We start from the raw sequence: 15738 nt of genomic DNA, 5'->3' as shown, positions 1-15738 counted from the left end.
TCAATTGAGAGATTTGTAACTTCAAATGACCATCATATGTTTAAGTCTGTTGCCTGCACATAAAATGGTTTTTTTTTTCTCTTTTTTTTGTCCTTTCTATTTTGGGGTGAAGATTGAAGTTTCGTTTGGACTATTCATATTTCCGAATTTTGGATTTCTTGATTTAATAATTTTGGGTATATAGTTTCTTGGGTTTTAAATTCTAGTAGAATGTAACCTTGGTTGATCTTACATTCTTACCCTACACTCAGTTGTGCTTGCAATTATTTGCCTCAACTTCTTTGATTCTCATTTATTTTCGTACGAACAATATTTATGCATCATGTACCAGGTTTTAATGTGATTTGGTCAATTTGTGTATATGTTTATGAAGACTAAAAAAAAAATCATTTTATTAGGTAATAAAAATATTATAAATAGAAAAATAGATAACTCTTATGGAATATTCAGACATTCTATTTTTCTCATGAAAAATGCTATGATACTCTATTGTGCCCATTGAACAAGAGATTTGAACCATGATGAGATTTAGGTTTGTCAAGGGTACAAACGAATGAAATTTAGGTATAAAGATACAAATAAATAATACTTAGGTATAAAAATCTAAATAAATGAGACTTAAAAATACATACATGATATTATTTAATTGATGGTAAATTTTTTATGAATTCATGAAGTACACTTCGATACTATAATTATATCATTTTTTATTTTTTGTATTTATATCTCCAGTGAAGGAGAGTCTAGAAGATTTTAGAAAAAGTCAGAGATGTCCACACATTTTTGAATAAATGTGGAAGGCAAAGAAAATATGTGGAAGAATCTAAAGAGTTCTAGAGAACTCTTGTAGATTTGTATTAGAGTTTCTACAAAGATGAAGGGAAATTTTCTAGGTTCCAAAAAGTTACTTGAGTGCTTATGAATAGATGATGATTTCATTTGGCCAAGACATTAAACACTTGAGAGCAATCAAAGTTTTGTAAAACATCATAATGCAATACAAGTTTCGTTCTTTTAAACTATAAGTGTTGCTTCCTTCCTATTCGTAATTTCTAAGTTGTGCACAACTAATCACATGGGGAAAATGTTGACTTAGTAGTTGTGAGTTGACATTTAGTTTTATCAATTCAATTTAAAAGGTGTATGTCTTACTTTTGTTTATTTTGATTATTTAGTCACTTTTTCATATTTTACCTTTATCTTGTATATGCAAAATTAACAAAGTTACCCTAACTTTCGGCGTTGGTAATTTGATATGTTTTTATAATTTGATATCTTTTTTTCTTAAAAATCTAAAAGGGAAATTAATATTATTATATGAGATAATATATTTTATAAATATTATAAAAACATTAATCGAGTTTGAATTAGGCTTAAATTATTTGAATTTTGATCTAAATCTAACTCAAATTGAGTTCGGATTGAAAAAAATCTAATCAAAGATTAATTAAAATGTTGAATTGGGTTTATGGGAAACGATCCAAGTTACACCAGTAGTTCCAAAGAGTTGTTTAACAGAAGGCTTTTAAGGGATATTTAAAAAGTTGAAGGGTAAAGTTGTAATTCTCTTATAAACCGGTAGGATCGGCGGGTTGATATAAAACCAAATTCGTTCCAAACCGATAGCGGTTTTCAAAAAGTTCTCCGATCCATTCGGAATCCCAGTGAAGAACCTAACCCAATAGATGTGCGGCGGGCCGGGTTACGCAAAAAGCCCCATTGCAAAACCTAGCTCCGTGGATATGAATAGGCTTCAACGTGGACAGGGTGGCAAAAGATCTGAAGGGAAACCCGTTTTCGACTTTGCTTGTAAGGGAAAACAAGATAAAACTAGAGAATAATAGGCGTTTTAGGGGAGAAACTGCCCAATGAATAGAAAGCCGGCGTCGCAATTTTTAGCATCAAACATAGCTTAGTAAAAGAATCAATCAAGTGAAAACCTAGCAGAGGATCTCCGAGTCCGAGTTTTTCTTTCAAATCTTCATACATTAGGGTTTCGGGTGAATTGGGGCTTTGTGCTTGCAGATTATTTGGAATACGCTTGCTGAATCGAATGGCCACATTTGCGGCTTGTAGGTACACCGGGAAAATTGGCACGGTTTCAGGAATCGGGGCTGCTCTCTACAAATTCAAAGCGTTTAGTGTGGAGGGGAAATCTAATACCACCTCTGCGATCCAGTTCTTAGCTTCTTTATCTTCTTTTTCTTCGCCTTCTGGATATTGCAGAAGATCTGATTATCGGCCGTTTTCTCAGTTCGTGAAGTCTAACTTTTTCCTAGTTGACACATTGGCTCTGGTAATCATATTCATATTTTCTTTGCTGTTTCAGTTTTTAGTTATAGTCTTGATTTGCATTTTCGTTTTCCAAGAAAATAAAAAAATGATATTTAAATTGTATTTCCAAGAATTATGGAAATCAGAACTAGGCTCATTTTTCAGTGTAGATTTTATTTTCTAGTATGGCAACTAAAGAAAAGTTATAGGATTCAAGAATGTAATTTCTATTACTTCTCTGCAACCAAATTAAGCAAAGAGTTTAATCTCGGATGGAATTCGAGAATCGCTAATGACATGGTGTCTTGTCTCAGGTTAGGAAATTAGAAGCTCAGGGCATACCGTCAAAACATGCTGAGGCCATAACATCTACCATAACTGAAGTCTTGAATGACAGTTTGGAGAATGTGGCTCAGTCCTTGGTTTCTAAGGGCGAAATACAGAAAGTAAGGTTTATTGATTCTGGGGTGCCTGTAGGTCCATGGCTTGTTATGCTCCATGTTTATATACAAGACATGTCCACAGCTTTAGGCTTTTATAATTACAATGTTAAATTTCATTTTCTGATATTGTTAATTCACATGCATTCATGTTGCCTACAGATTGAAATGACTCAAGAATCCAATTTGTCCAAATTCAAATCTGAAGTTGAAAGCTCTCAGGTACTGGCTTATTTAGCAAGTGATAACCTTTTTCATGACTGTATATCTATTCTGGAATGGTATTCTGTATCCTCTTTCAAAATCTATTGGTTGAGCATTGTTTCTGGTGTTATAGGGAAATTATTTAGTTCCAGATCATCACATAGCATTTTTAGTGTATTTCCTGTTGAACCAAATTTTAGGATTATTTGTGATGATGATATCATAGCATTGTAAGATAAAACGTTAAGATGTTAATTACCTCCATAAACCTTGCATCTTTGTCACAATATTTGTAATTACATTTGTAGTGAAACAAATGTTTAGTGTTATTGAGATACAACCAGTGGTATTTGACTTCATTATTATACTGATTAATTGTGTTGATGTTGTTCAAATTTAGTTTCTTTCTGTAGTAAAGATTCTGTTTTCTGATGATAAGAGAATGCACCTTTAGCATATAACAAATGCTTTTACACAGATCTTATAAAGTAGTGCACTTGTTGTGTGTCATAATTCATGTAATCAACTGCCGCCTATTAGGAATAGAGGTCCACACATTAAAGTGCTTTGTTTTCAGTTTGAAAATCTACTATTGAAAAGATTACAAAACTACTCTTTTTCATATGCTCCCTAACTTAAAAGACCTCAATTTAAGTTTTTCTGCATAGTGATGATCTAATGTTATTCTTGTCCATTCAACAATAATGAAAAGAGCAAGGTTGTTTAGTGTGAGGCAACCGGCTGGCAACAGGGTTAAGCACAAGTGAGTAGAAAGCAGTCGAAGTCAGGGTTGCCTGTGTGTGTTCATGTCTACTTCCTCAATTTTTGAAAATGCTTATATATAGCCATGTATCATGGCACAGTTGCTGATAACAACTTGTTAAAGCAAAAAGCAAGGTTATTGAGTGTTGGGCAACTAGCAAGCAACAGGGTTAAGCACTAATGAGCAGAAAGTGGTCAAAGTCAGGGTGGCCACTGTGTTTTTGTAGTTATCTAGTTATCTTTGATCTTTCATTAACTTTTAAAAATGCATATGTAAATAGTCATGTATGATGACATAGTTGCTGATATCAGCTTGTTTTTTCTGCTGAGTTTTATTGTTAGCCATTGATATAAAAAGCTAGTTCCTTTTCAAATAACAACAGTACCCAGCTTTTGTATATTTCCTCAAATTATTTATTTATTTTATCCTTAGTTCTCACAAATGCTTTCATAATTTAGTGTGTGGTTTTCTTGTCTTGTGATTGATCCACATAGCACTTTCACTTTAGTGACACATTTTATTGATATGTTGTTTCGGTGGACAACCAATTTTCACCTCATGCATCCACTTTAATTTTTGATATGTTGTTTCGACAAACAACCTTACACCTCATGCATCTACTTTGATTTTATGGATAACTCCTTTTAACTCTTTTTTTTTTTAATGGACGGTGGATAGTTACTTTTTAGGTGTATCATGGTCAACAATCATCAATTTTCTTTTATTTGCATTATTTATTTTGTAAAACTAGATTTTCTTAATTGCTTTTTCATTTAAACTATAGTAGCAATTCCATGTCAGGTATTTTGACTCTGTCTCAACAAACAATAATGCAGGGACATCATTTTTCTCTCTTGCAACATGAAACTGAGAAACTTCAAAGTGATATAGAAAAGATGCGCAGTGAACTAAGGTCTGGTTTCACAGAGATATTTTGCAACAATTTTTTCCTTATATGATGTAAGGATATATATTTTTTATACTTCTTTATAGGACAATGACATGCATTGTAACACAGGTATGAAATTGACAAAGTCACTGCTGGACAACGCTTAGATTTAAATCTTGAAAGAGGGTAAGGAAAACAAACTATATAAATTGTTTCTTGAATATGATAGGATTATGTTTCAATTAGATAGATATCTTTGTTATTGAATGTATCATTTCATACTATTCATCATCAGGAGGATACGGGATGAGTTAACAAATCAGAATGCAGAAACTACTAGCCTCACTAACAAACTAGATCGGGTGAGTATCACAAGTGTAGTTGGATATCTATGAGGTTCAATCTTTGTTTTTGTTTTCTAAAGTTTTTTCGGGTTGTTTTCTTTTTCTTAATCCCAGGAAATTCATGCACTAAGGGCTCAGTTAGAAGCTGCAAAGTATGATGTGATAAAATACTGCATAGGTACCCTTGTTTCTATTTCAGCTGTGGGTCTTACTGTGATTCGCATTTTGATGTAAGGAGTTTAGCAAATCATGCCATTAGAAAAAAAAAAAAAATCCAAAAGGCGAAGAAAAAGAAGAAAAAGAAGATAAAGAAGCTAAGAACTGGATCGCAGAGGTGGTGTTCAATTTCCCTTCCACACTAAACGCTTTGAATTTGTAGAGAGCAGTCCCTGTTCCTGAAACCGTGCCAATTTTCTCGACGTACCTCCTACAAGTCGCAAATGTGGTCATTCGATTCAGCAAGCGTATTCCAAATAATCTGCAAGCACAAAGCCCCAATTCACCCAAAACCCTAATGTATGAACTCAAAATTTTGAAGAAAAACTCAGACTCGGAGATCCTCTGCTACGGTTTTCACTTGATCGATTATTTTACTAAGCTATGTTTGATGCCAAAAATTGCAACCTCGACTTTCTATTCATTGGGTAGTTTTTCCCCTTTATATGCCTATTATTCTCTATTTTTGCATGTTTTCCCTTTCTCTTGGATATGCAAAGTTACCCTTGCTTTTGGCTTGGGTAATTTGATATGTTTTTATAATTTGATATGTTTTTTTCTTAAAAATCTAAAAGGAAAATTAATATTATTATATAAGATAATATATTTTATAAATATTATAAAAACATTAATCGAGTTTGAGTTAGGCTTAAATTATTTGAATTTTGAGCAAAATATAACTCAAATTGAGTTCGGGTTGAAAAAACTCTAATCAAAGATTAATATGAGTATTGAAAGCGATTGCTCAAAATTAATTAAAATGTTGAATTTGGTTCATATTAATGGAAACGATCCAAGTTACATTAGTAGTTCGAAGAAAGAGTTGTTTAATAGAAGGCTTTTAAGGGATATTCAAAAAGTTGAAGGGTAAAGTTGTAATTCTCTTATAAATCGGTAGGATCGACAGGTTGATATAAAACCAAATTCGTTTGTTCCAAACCGCTAGCGGTTTTCAAAAAGTTCTTTGATCCCTTTGGAATAATGATGAAAATATCAATAATTACGGATATATCGGTACTTCGATTTTATGGATATATCAGAAATATATGAGAAATATAGACGGATATTTTTCACAAATATCGATGGAGCAAAAATTATTTAAAATTCATAGGAATGCTTGAAAAAATTAAAAAAAAAATGATAAAATAAGTAAGAATACACATTTTTAAGTTATTTTGTAAGTGTAATTGATATAGATATGATCATTAGTAGATAGAGATATATTGGTAGATTCAATATTTGAATTTGAAGAATAATAAATATGAATTTTGGAAGTGTATAAAGTTAGAATTGAGTTAAAAAAAATATATTTGATTTTATTGAATAAAAACAATTTATACATAAATATAATACATATTACATTGTAATAGTCTTTGATATTAAAATGAAGATCGATGTAATTTCATTTTGTTGAAAACAATATTTATTTAAAAAAATTTAAAATACTTTTATTAAAACATATTTTAATACATTTTAAATAAAAAATTAAATTATAAAATATTTTATTTCTAAAATTTTATTAAAAATATATGATAATAACTTTTTCTATTAATATTAATTTATTTAAATAATTACAATTATTAATAATTTATCTTATTAAATTAATTTTAATTTATAAAAATCACCGATAATAACCGAGATTTAATCCAAATAAAGATGGAAAATTAATAATTATTTATATTGGGAGAGGAAAATTGTTCTCATGATTTGATTCCTTTTTATTTTTATTCCTACTAAATCTAAAAATCAAAAGGGCCACCCACTTCACTCACTCGGGCATCAAGAAGCCCTTTTCTGAAGTTGCCCACGAGAGAATCCCTAAAAAGGCCCTATTTTCCTCTGCCACTCTCAATCCTCGCAGGTACTAATCTAATCATGTTATTATTATTATTATTTTTTTTGCAACCCCCGTTTGATTCCCAAGAAAATCCATCCCCCATTCTATTTCCGGGAAAATTCATCCTCGTTTGAATTCCGAGAAATCCATGCAAAACTAACTGCTTTTTTTTTTTTTTTTTTCTCCCTGGATCTGTTCTAAGGGTCTCTTTGCTTTTGTGCCATTGGATTTAAATTTCACGAACCCTAAATCCACGATTTTTGAGCCAGGCTGAAAAACACAACCTTCGCCTGCAAATCATGATCAGATTACCAAATAGCATCTTATGTATTTTTTTAAAAAAATTGGACAGATTTTGTATCCTGTGCGCGGGCTGGACCGGTAGGAAATATCGGGAAATTTTCCGAAAAATCGGTAAAAATATCGATAAAGGACGAAATATCGGTGATATTTTTTAAAGTTACCGAAATTTCTATCGACCGATAAGCGATATTTCCGAAAATTTTCAACATTTCAATCCTTGCTTCGGAATCCCAGTGAAGTACCTGACCCAATAGATGTGTGGCGGGCCGGGTTACGCAAAAAGCCCCATTGCAAAACCTAGCTCCGTGGATATGAATAGGCTTCAACGTGGACAGGGTGGCAAAAGATCTGAAGGGAAACCCGTTTTCGACTTTGCTTGTAAGGGAAAACAAGAGAAAAATAGAGAATAATAGGCGTGTAGGGGAGAAACTGCGAAAGCCGGCGTCGCAATTTTTGGCGTCAAACATAGATTAGTAAAAGAATCGATCAAGTGAGAACCGTAGCAGAGGATCTCCGAGTCCGAGTTTTTCTTTTAAATCTTGAGTTCATACATTAGGGTTTCGGGTGAATTGGGGCTTTGTGCTTGCAGATTATTTGGAGTACGCTTGCTGAATCGAATGGCCGCATTTGCGGCTTGTAGGTACGCCGGGAAAATTGGGAAGGTTTCAGGAATCGGGACTGCTCTCTACAAATTCAAAGCATTTAGTGTTGAGGGGAAATCGAATACCACTTCTACGATCCAGTTCTTAGCTTCGTTATCTTCTTTTTCTTCGCCTTCTGGATATTGCAGAAGATCTGATTATAGGCCGTTTTCTCAGTTCGTGAAGTCTAATGGAGGGCGATTATTCCTAGTTGACACATTGGCTCTGGTAATTATATTCATATTTTCTTTGCTGTTTCAGTTTTTAGTTATAGTCTTGATTTGCATTTTCGTTTTCTTAGAAAAGAAGAAAAATGATATTTAAATTGTATTTCCAAGAATTATGGAAATCAGAACTAGGCTCATTTTTCTGTATAGATTTTATTTTCTAGTATCACAACTAAAGAAAAGTTATATGATTCAAGAATGTAATTTCTATTACTTCTCTGCAACCAAATTAAGCATAGAGTTTAATCTCGGATGGAATTCGAGAATTGCTAATGACATGGTGTCTTGTCTCAGGTTAGGAAATTAGAAGCTCAGGGCATACCGTCAAAACATGCTGAGGCCATAACATCTACCATAACTGAAGTCTTGAATGACAGTTTGGAGAATGTGGCTCAGTCCTTGGTTTCTAAGGGCGAAATACAGAAAGTAAGGTTTATTGATTCTGGGGTGCCTGTAGGTCCATGGCTTGTTATGCTCCATGTTCATATATGAGACATGTCAACAGCTTTAGGTTTTTATAATTACGATGTTAAATTTCATTTTCTGGTATTGTTAATTCACATGCATTCATGTTGCCTACAGATTGAAATGACTCAAGAATCCAATTTGTCCAAATTCAAATCTGAAGTTGAAAGCTCTCAGGTACTAGCTTATTTAGCAAGTGATAACCTTTTTCATGACTGTTTATCTATTCTGGAATGGTATTATGTATCCTCTTTCAAAATCTATTGGTTGAGCATTGTTTCTGGTGTTATAGGGAAATTATTTAGTTCCAGATCATCACATAACATTTTTAATGTATTTCCTGTTGAACCAAATTTTAGGATGATTTGTGATGATGATATCATAGCATTGTAAGATAAAACGTTAAGACGTTTATTACCTCTTCTTTGTCACAATATTTGTAATTACATTTGTAGTGAAACAAATAATTAGTGTTATTGAGATACAACCAGTGGTATTTGACTTCATTATTATACTGATTAATTGTGTTGATGTTGTTCAAATTTAGTTTCTTTCTGTAGTAAAGATTATGGTTTCTGATGATAAGAGAATGCACCTTTAGCATATAACAAATGCTTTTAGATAGATCTTATAAAGTAGTGCACTTGTTGTGTGTCATAATTCATGTAATCAACTGCCGCCTATTAGGAATAAAGGTCCACACATTAAAGTGCTTTATTTTTAGTTTGAAAAACTACTGTTGAAAAGATTACAAAACTACTCTTTTCATATGCTCCCTAACTTAAAAGACCTAAATTTAAGTTTTTCTGCCTAGTGATGATCTAATGTTATTCTTGTCCATTCAACAATAATGAAAAGAGCAAGGTTGTTTAGTGTGAGGCAACCAGCTGGCAACAGGGTTAAGCACAAGTGAGTAGAAAGCTGTCAAAGTCAGGGTTGCCTCTGTGTGTTCATGTCTATTTCCTCAATTTTTGAAAATGCTTATATATAGCCATGTATCATGGCACAGTTGCTGATAACAACTTGTTAAAGCAAAAAGCAAGGTTATTGAGTTGGGCAACTAAGAAGCAACAGGGTTAAGCACTAATGAGCAGAAAGTGGTCAAAGTCAGGGTGGCCACTGTGTTTTCGTAGTTATCTAGTTATCTTTGATCTTTCATTAACTTTTAAAAATGCATATGTATATAGTCATGTATGATGGCATGGTTGCTGATATCAACTTGTTTTTTCTGCTGAGTTTTATTGTTAGCCACTGATATTAAAAGCTAATTCCTTTTCAAATAACAACAGTACCCAACTTTTATATATTTCCTCAATTTTTTTTTTATCCTTAGTTCTCACAAATGCTTTCATAATTTAGTGTGTGGTTTTCTTGTCTTGTGATTGATCCACATAGCAATTTCACTTTAGTTTCACATTTTATTAATATGTTGTTTCAGGGGACAACCAATTTTCACCTCATGCATCCACTTTAATTTTTGATATGTTCTTTCGACAAACAACCTTACACCTCATGCATCCGCTTTAATTTTATGGATAACTCCTTTTAACCCTTTTTTTTAATGGATGGTGGATAGTTGCTTTTTAGGTGTATCATGGCCAACAATCATCAATTTTCTTTTATTTGCATTATTTATTTTGTAAAACTAGATCTTCTTAATTGTTTTTTCATTTAAACTATAGTAGCAGTTCAATGTCAAGTATTTTGACTCTGTCTCAACAAATGTAGGGACATCATTTTTCTCTCTTGCAACATGAAACTGAGAAACTTCGAAGTGATATAGAAAAGATGCGTAGTGAACTAAGGTCTGGTTTCACAGAAATACTTTTCAACAATTTTTTCCTCATATGATGTAAGGATATATATTTTTTATACTTCTTCATAGGACAATGACATGCATTGTAACACAGGTATGAAATTGACAAAGTCACTGCTGGACTACGTTTAGATTTGAATCTTGAAAGGGGGTAAGGAAAACAAACTATTCTTAAGTATGATGGGATTATGTTTCAGTTAGAAAGATATCTTTGTTACTGAATGTATCATTTCTTACTATTCATCATTAGGAGGATACGAGATGAGTTAGCAAATCAGAATGCAGAAACCACTAGCCTCACTAACAAACTAGATCGGGTGAGTATCATAAGTGTAGTTGAGAAGTGTTTTTCATTACTTGGATATCTATGAGGTTCAATCTTTGTTTTTGTTTTCTAAAGTTTTTTCGGGTTGTCTTCTTTTTCTTAATCCTAGGAAATTCATGCACTAAGGGCTCAGTTAGAAGCTGCAAAGTACGATGTGATAAAATACTGCATAGGTACCCTTGTTTCTATTTCAGCTGTGGGTCTTGCTGTGATTCGCATCTTGATGTAAGGAGTTTAGCAAATCATGTCATTATATATATATATGGTATTGATTTTTTAGGGCATTGCAAAAGGGGTATGACGATCAACCTTGAATTTTTTTTATTTCTTTTTATTGGTCTTGTTCTTTTCTTATTTGCTATTATTGTAAACTGGAAAAGAAAAGAACACATTTGCCACCGTTTTTAATGTGGCTGAAGGGCGTATGATTATCAAACCTAACATTTTCTTGTTTCTTGTGTTAGTCTTGTTCTTTTTCTTATTTGCCCTGAATTTTCATTATTTCTAATGTTAGTTTTGTTTTTTTTTTCTTATTTGCTACTGTGGTTTGCATTGGAACAAGAATATTATAAGTATACAAGTAGGCTGCATTCTTGCTCTCTTTGCATATTACCTCATAGAATAGTCTATAGATTGCACATTAGAAAAGGGAAGAGAGAATGGAAGAGGTAAGAATACCAACTAAGAATAGATTTCGCTCTTGTATATTTGTCATTATAGAGTGATGGTCCTCATTAGTCCTATTTAATTCATGTAAAAAACTTATTTATATTTTTATTCAAAAAAAAAATGTCTGAATTTGAAATAAGCAACTTTAATGGCACCTACATAACCAAAACCCAACATTATAAATTGAAATAGTAATGAAAATTATGAAACTAAGTTGAGATATTACTTCTCAATGAAATTGAATAATCGGTTTAGGTTTTGTTTTGTTTTTTTTTTAAATAATATTCACTACAAAATTTCAAGTATGAGCTTCATAAAGAAAAATTGGAAAAATACACCGAATTTGGAATAAACAACTTAAAAGGCACCTGCATAACTGGGATCAAACAACTTAAATGGTATTTGCATAAACTAAGTTGAGATATTACATCTCAATGAAGCTAAACAATTGGTTTAGATTTTGATTTTTAACTTAAATGGTATCTGCATAAACTAAGTTGAAATATTACATCTCAATGAAACTAAACAATTGGTTTAGGTTTTGATTTTTTTTTTAAATATTTAATGCAAAATTCCAAGTATGGACTTCATGCAACCAATGCAATCATAAAATTTCCAAGAATCATTTCTTGTTGCATCCTAATGTAATCATATCTTTTCCCTTTTATTATAATAATTTAGTCTGCACTGTAGTCTTTTTGTCAACATATATTTTTGATTCATCTATTATTATTATTATTATTATTAGTATTATTATTGTTGTTGTTGTTGTTATTGCTATTTTACCAAGAAAATTTCAAGCCATGTCTATGTTGAATGCACTTCTTTGCGTTGTGGTCCCTTTGTTAACATATTTTTGATTCAGCTTGAGATGTACCCACGTTGGTATGGCCACATAGCCACCTCAATGCGAAGAATTGTTGTATTACTTTATCTTGTATAAGATGTATTCTAAATTTTGTATGCGCCGATTTTGTCCTTCAAATTGTTACTTTTGGATATCAACTAAATAATCTGTTGGGTGGTCTAATAAAATTTGTAATATCTGGGGAAAGAGCGTCCAGAATGTTGTCATTCACCTGTGTCCCAAGCATAGTTATTTACACCAAAATGAACAACCCCTCCCCCTATGGTTCTACTTCTACCCAAATCTCTAGCTCACGTATGCAAAAAAAAAAAAGGAAGAAAATAATGAAAGAGACAAAAAAACACCTTGGACTCAATGCCGGACCCCCTATTCACTTTCTTATACTTTGAATGTTATTGTCTAGTGAAAATAGAGTAACTCTTAGGAGATATGCAGAGATGACAAAGAACCTTAACCCACACGCTCCTCTCCATCATAATTAAATCACTAGAAAACAAAGCAAAAGGATTCATGTCCTCGTTCCACCCAATTTCCATCTCCCCACCTTCAACATTAATATTAGCTGATTAGACCTTCCTCTCCCATCTCCATTTATGTCACAGCAGTACAATGTAATAATCTGGGTCCATATTCATTGCCATAGTCTGCAGCTGCCACCAAAAGAAGAGGAGAGGAAGATGCAAGGAAATATAAGAAGGGCAAGGCCTGCCCTGTAATATTCCAAAACTAGGCTTGCAATCAATGATCACCGGACTAAGTCCATGACCACCAGGAAGCAATACCTTTCTTTTTCTGTTTTTATATGTGGCCCCTGAGGTGTCACCCTACACTTGCCTACGCTCTATTTATTCTACCTCAGTGCCTTATTTTCATGGGCTACAAGCCTACAACTTGCCTCCACTTCCATTGTGATGTGAGAAGAAAATAACCACACCAAGAATATATGCAACAATTTTTGTTCCTTAATCCAAGTGAAATTCTTTTTAATATAATTTTTATTTGATGATTAACAATACAAATCTCCTGTTCAACATCAACAATAAAGAAAGAGAAATCAAATTCTCATATTTGCCCATCTCCCTTCAATTATTTTTTGGGGCTTCTTCTCCCAATTCATGAAGCAAAATCCATGCATATTTTCACCCTTCACTGTATCATTGCCCTAGTATTTATGGATCACCCCCAAACAGTCCCTCCATGATCTTGATCAAGAAAGAGGACACTCTAAGCGAGGACTCGGTACCGCAACGAGTCGAGTCGCTCTTGGCGCAGTGAGTCCGAACACGTCGCCCATGTCGAGTTCACTGGGTTTCATGCCGTCAGGCAACTCCCACGTGAAGCAGTGGAGAAGGTGCACCACGGCCAACTCAAGAGCGTAGAGTCCGAGTTGCATTCCCGGGCACGAACGGCGACCCGATCCAAATGGAATAAACTCGAAATTGCTTCCTTTGAAATCGGGTACGCCCGCTTTGAGAAACCTTGAAGGCTTGAACGTCTCTGGTTCGTCCCACGAGTTCTTGTCTCTGCCTATAGCCCAGGCGTTGATCATCACCCTTGATCTCGCCGGAATGTGGTATCCGGCAACTTCGGCGTCCTCGGCGGTCTCATGGAGGAGCAGTGGAATAGGTGGGTGGAGACGGAGAGTCTCCTTCAATGCACACTTGAGGTATGTCAGCTTCTCGAGGTCGCTCTCTTCTACTCTTCGGTTCAGACCCACGACGTCGGCGAGTTCCTGTTGAACTTTCTTGAGATCTTCTGGGCTTTTCATCATCTCTGCCATGGCCCACTCTATTGCAGACGCCACAGTCTCTGTACCACCGAACATAACGTCCTGAAATATATAATATCACATCGACATGTCAAAACCTAGAATAGTAGAAATTGAATTCTGGAAAATGTTCTTAAGCGTGAAAGATGTCAAAATTTGTTGTATGTGAGTTTTATCCTTACCATGATGATAGCTTTAATGTTATCTCTGGTGAGTTCGATGGCGTTCTGTAAATCTTCGGACTCGTTGACTTTAGCCTCTTCACTGTAAAAAGCCAGTAAGTCATCCACCATGTCCGTGTCGACTTCATCTGAGTCGTTATTCAACTTCTTCTTTTGCATGTGATCGTCGATGATGTCGTCGATGAAACCATCTAGCGATTTACGTGCCTTAGCGAGTCTGGCGTTGAGTCCTTGTGGATCGACCCAGCTGAGCCAAGGGATGAAATCAGCGATATTGAAAGCACCAAACAGTTTAGAGAACTCCTGTAAAATAGATATGAACTCGTCCTGGCCTTCCTTTGAGCTCGTCCCGAACGCAGCCCGGTATATGATATTCTTAGTGAGTGTGAACACCAACTCTCCGATGTTAACAGGGGACCCGATGCTGCTCGCCACCGTCCGGACCGTCGACTCAACCTCTTCTCGTACGGATTCCCATGACTCCGCCCGTTTGCGGCTGAAGAGCTTCATAACACAAAGCTTCCTCATCTGACGCCAGAATGGGCCGTAGTGAGCGAAGGCCATGTCGGCTCTGTCGTAGGTGAGGTAGCTAATAGCTATGGTGGCCGGACGGTTGGAGAAGATGTTGTCCTGAACTTGCAGAACCTGGCGAGCTATGTCAGGTGATGAAACCCCCACCATATGCAAATAACCCATCCGAAGGTGAAAAATACCACCATATTGCTTGGCGATTTTCGCCAGTCCCCGGTGAGTTAACTGGTCCATCATATTCATACTCCCGATCAACGGTAAACCCTTGGGCCCAGGCGGGTATGGTCGCCTCCGGCGAAGCCGGGAAACTAGACCCAACAAGAGGATTAAAGGAATAATGAATAAGAGTGTCATTTGCAAAGGTTGCAAACCTTCCATAATAGAATCCATGGCTTCTCCTTCACTCCCCGTGTGTGTTAACTCTGCAACTCAAAGGATGTTGCCAGTTTTGAGTAGATATATAACGGGCTTTTATACACAATTTTTGTGAGCCTGTTTCCATAACCGGCCAAACCATGCGTTATCTCACTGGACACTGTTCTTTATTTTAATTTATATTCCCCTTTTTAAATTCCTGGGGGCTGGTCGTAGGCGCTTGTGCACACGCCGTCTATATTTATCTCATTCACGTACGTGTATTTATTCAGCTCCATGATCTCTGTCTTGTCTCCAACATATGATGAACACAGAAATAATTTTGTACCATTTTCATTTCTTGTCTTCAAATTCTGAAAATAAAAATAAATATAATTTAAATTATTTTAACCTTTTTCTTTAATTTCTATAAAATTATGACGTCATAAAAAAAAATTCTAAAGTTAGAAATTAAAAAAGTTGCTTTTTCTTTTACACAAAAAAGTCTTTCTTTGTAATAAACCAATATGCCTAACGTAAAAATAAGTGTTCAGTAAGTGTGACGCTCTTCGGTCTTGACAAGTCAAATTTTCCTTCTAGATGACAAGTCAATTTTTCAGCA

At 34.4% G+C, this 15738-nt stretch overlaps 3 protein-coding genes across 4 annotated transcripts; 2 read left to right on the top strand and 1 right to left on the bottom strand.

The window, feature by feature from the left end:
* The first annotated feature begins 1675 nt into the window (after positions 1-1675).
* On the top strand, positions 1676-5581 carry LOC117912504 (protein FMP32, mitochondrial-like). The gene is made up of 7 exons (XM_034827098.1): positions 1676-2296; positions 2589-2720; positions 2877-2936; positions 4518-4594; positions 4700-4756; positions 4866-4932; positions 5029-5581. Exons 1-7 carry the CDS (start codon positions 2054-2056, stop codon positions 5146-5148), a joined length of 756 nt encoding a protein of 251 aa, XP_034682989.1. The 5' UTR covers positions 1676-2053; the 3' UTR covers positions 5149-5581.
* A 1373-nt stretch (positions 5582-6954) lies between these two features.
* On the top strand, positions 6955-11225 carry LOC117912503 (protein FMP32, mitochondrial-like). Of its 2 annotated transcripts, none has more exons than XM_034827097.1 (8): positions 6955-6991; positions 7860-8139; positions 8433-8564; positions 8721-8780; positions 10332-10408; positions 10514-10570; positions 10670-10736; positions 10854-11225. In XM_034827097.1, the coding sequence occupies exons 2-8, from the start codon at positions 7888-7890 to the stop codon at positions 10971-10973; spliced, it is 765 nt and encodes a 254-aa protein (XP_034682988.1). In that variant the 5' UTR covers positions 6955-6991; positions 7860-7887; the 3' UTR covers positions 10974-11225. The 2 variants fall into 2 exon arrangements, with proteins under 2 accessions (XP_034682988.1, XP_034682987.1); XM_034827096.1 differs by lacking the exon at positions 6955-6991 and adding an exon at positions 7462-7760.
* A 1996-nt stretch (positions 11226-13221) lies between these two features.
* LOC117912502 (cytochrome P450 84A1-like) lies at positions 13222-15225 on the bottom strand. The gene is made up of 2 exons (XM_034827095.1): positions 14232-15225; positions 13222-14112 (listed from the first exon to the last, which is right to left on the bottom strand). The coding sequence occupies exons 1-2, from the start codon at positions 15150-15152 to the stop codon at positions 13489-13491; spliced, it is 1545 nt and encodes a 514-aa protein (XP_034682986.1). The 5' UTR covers positions 15153-15225; the 3' UTR covers positions 13222-13488.
* Between the last annotated feature and the right edge of the window lie 513 nt (positions 15226-15738).

The sequence above is a fragment of the Vitis riparia genome, chromosome 4, assembly GCF_004353265.1.
Source record: "Vitis riparia cultivar Riparia Gloire de Montpellier isolate 1030 chromosome 4, EGFV_Vit.rip_1.0, whole genome shotgun sequence".
Classification (NCBI taxonomy): domain Eukaryota; kingdom Viridiplantae; phylum Streptophyta; class Magnoliopsida; order Vitales; family Vitaceae; genus Vitis; species Vitis riparia.
This window is presented reverse-complemented; position numbering and strand designations above follow the sequence as displayed.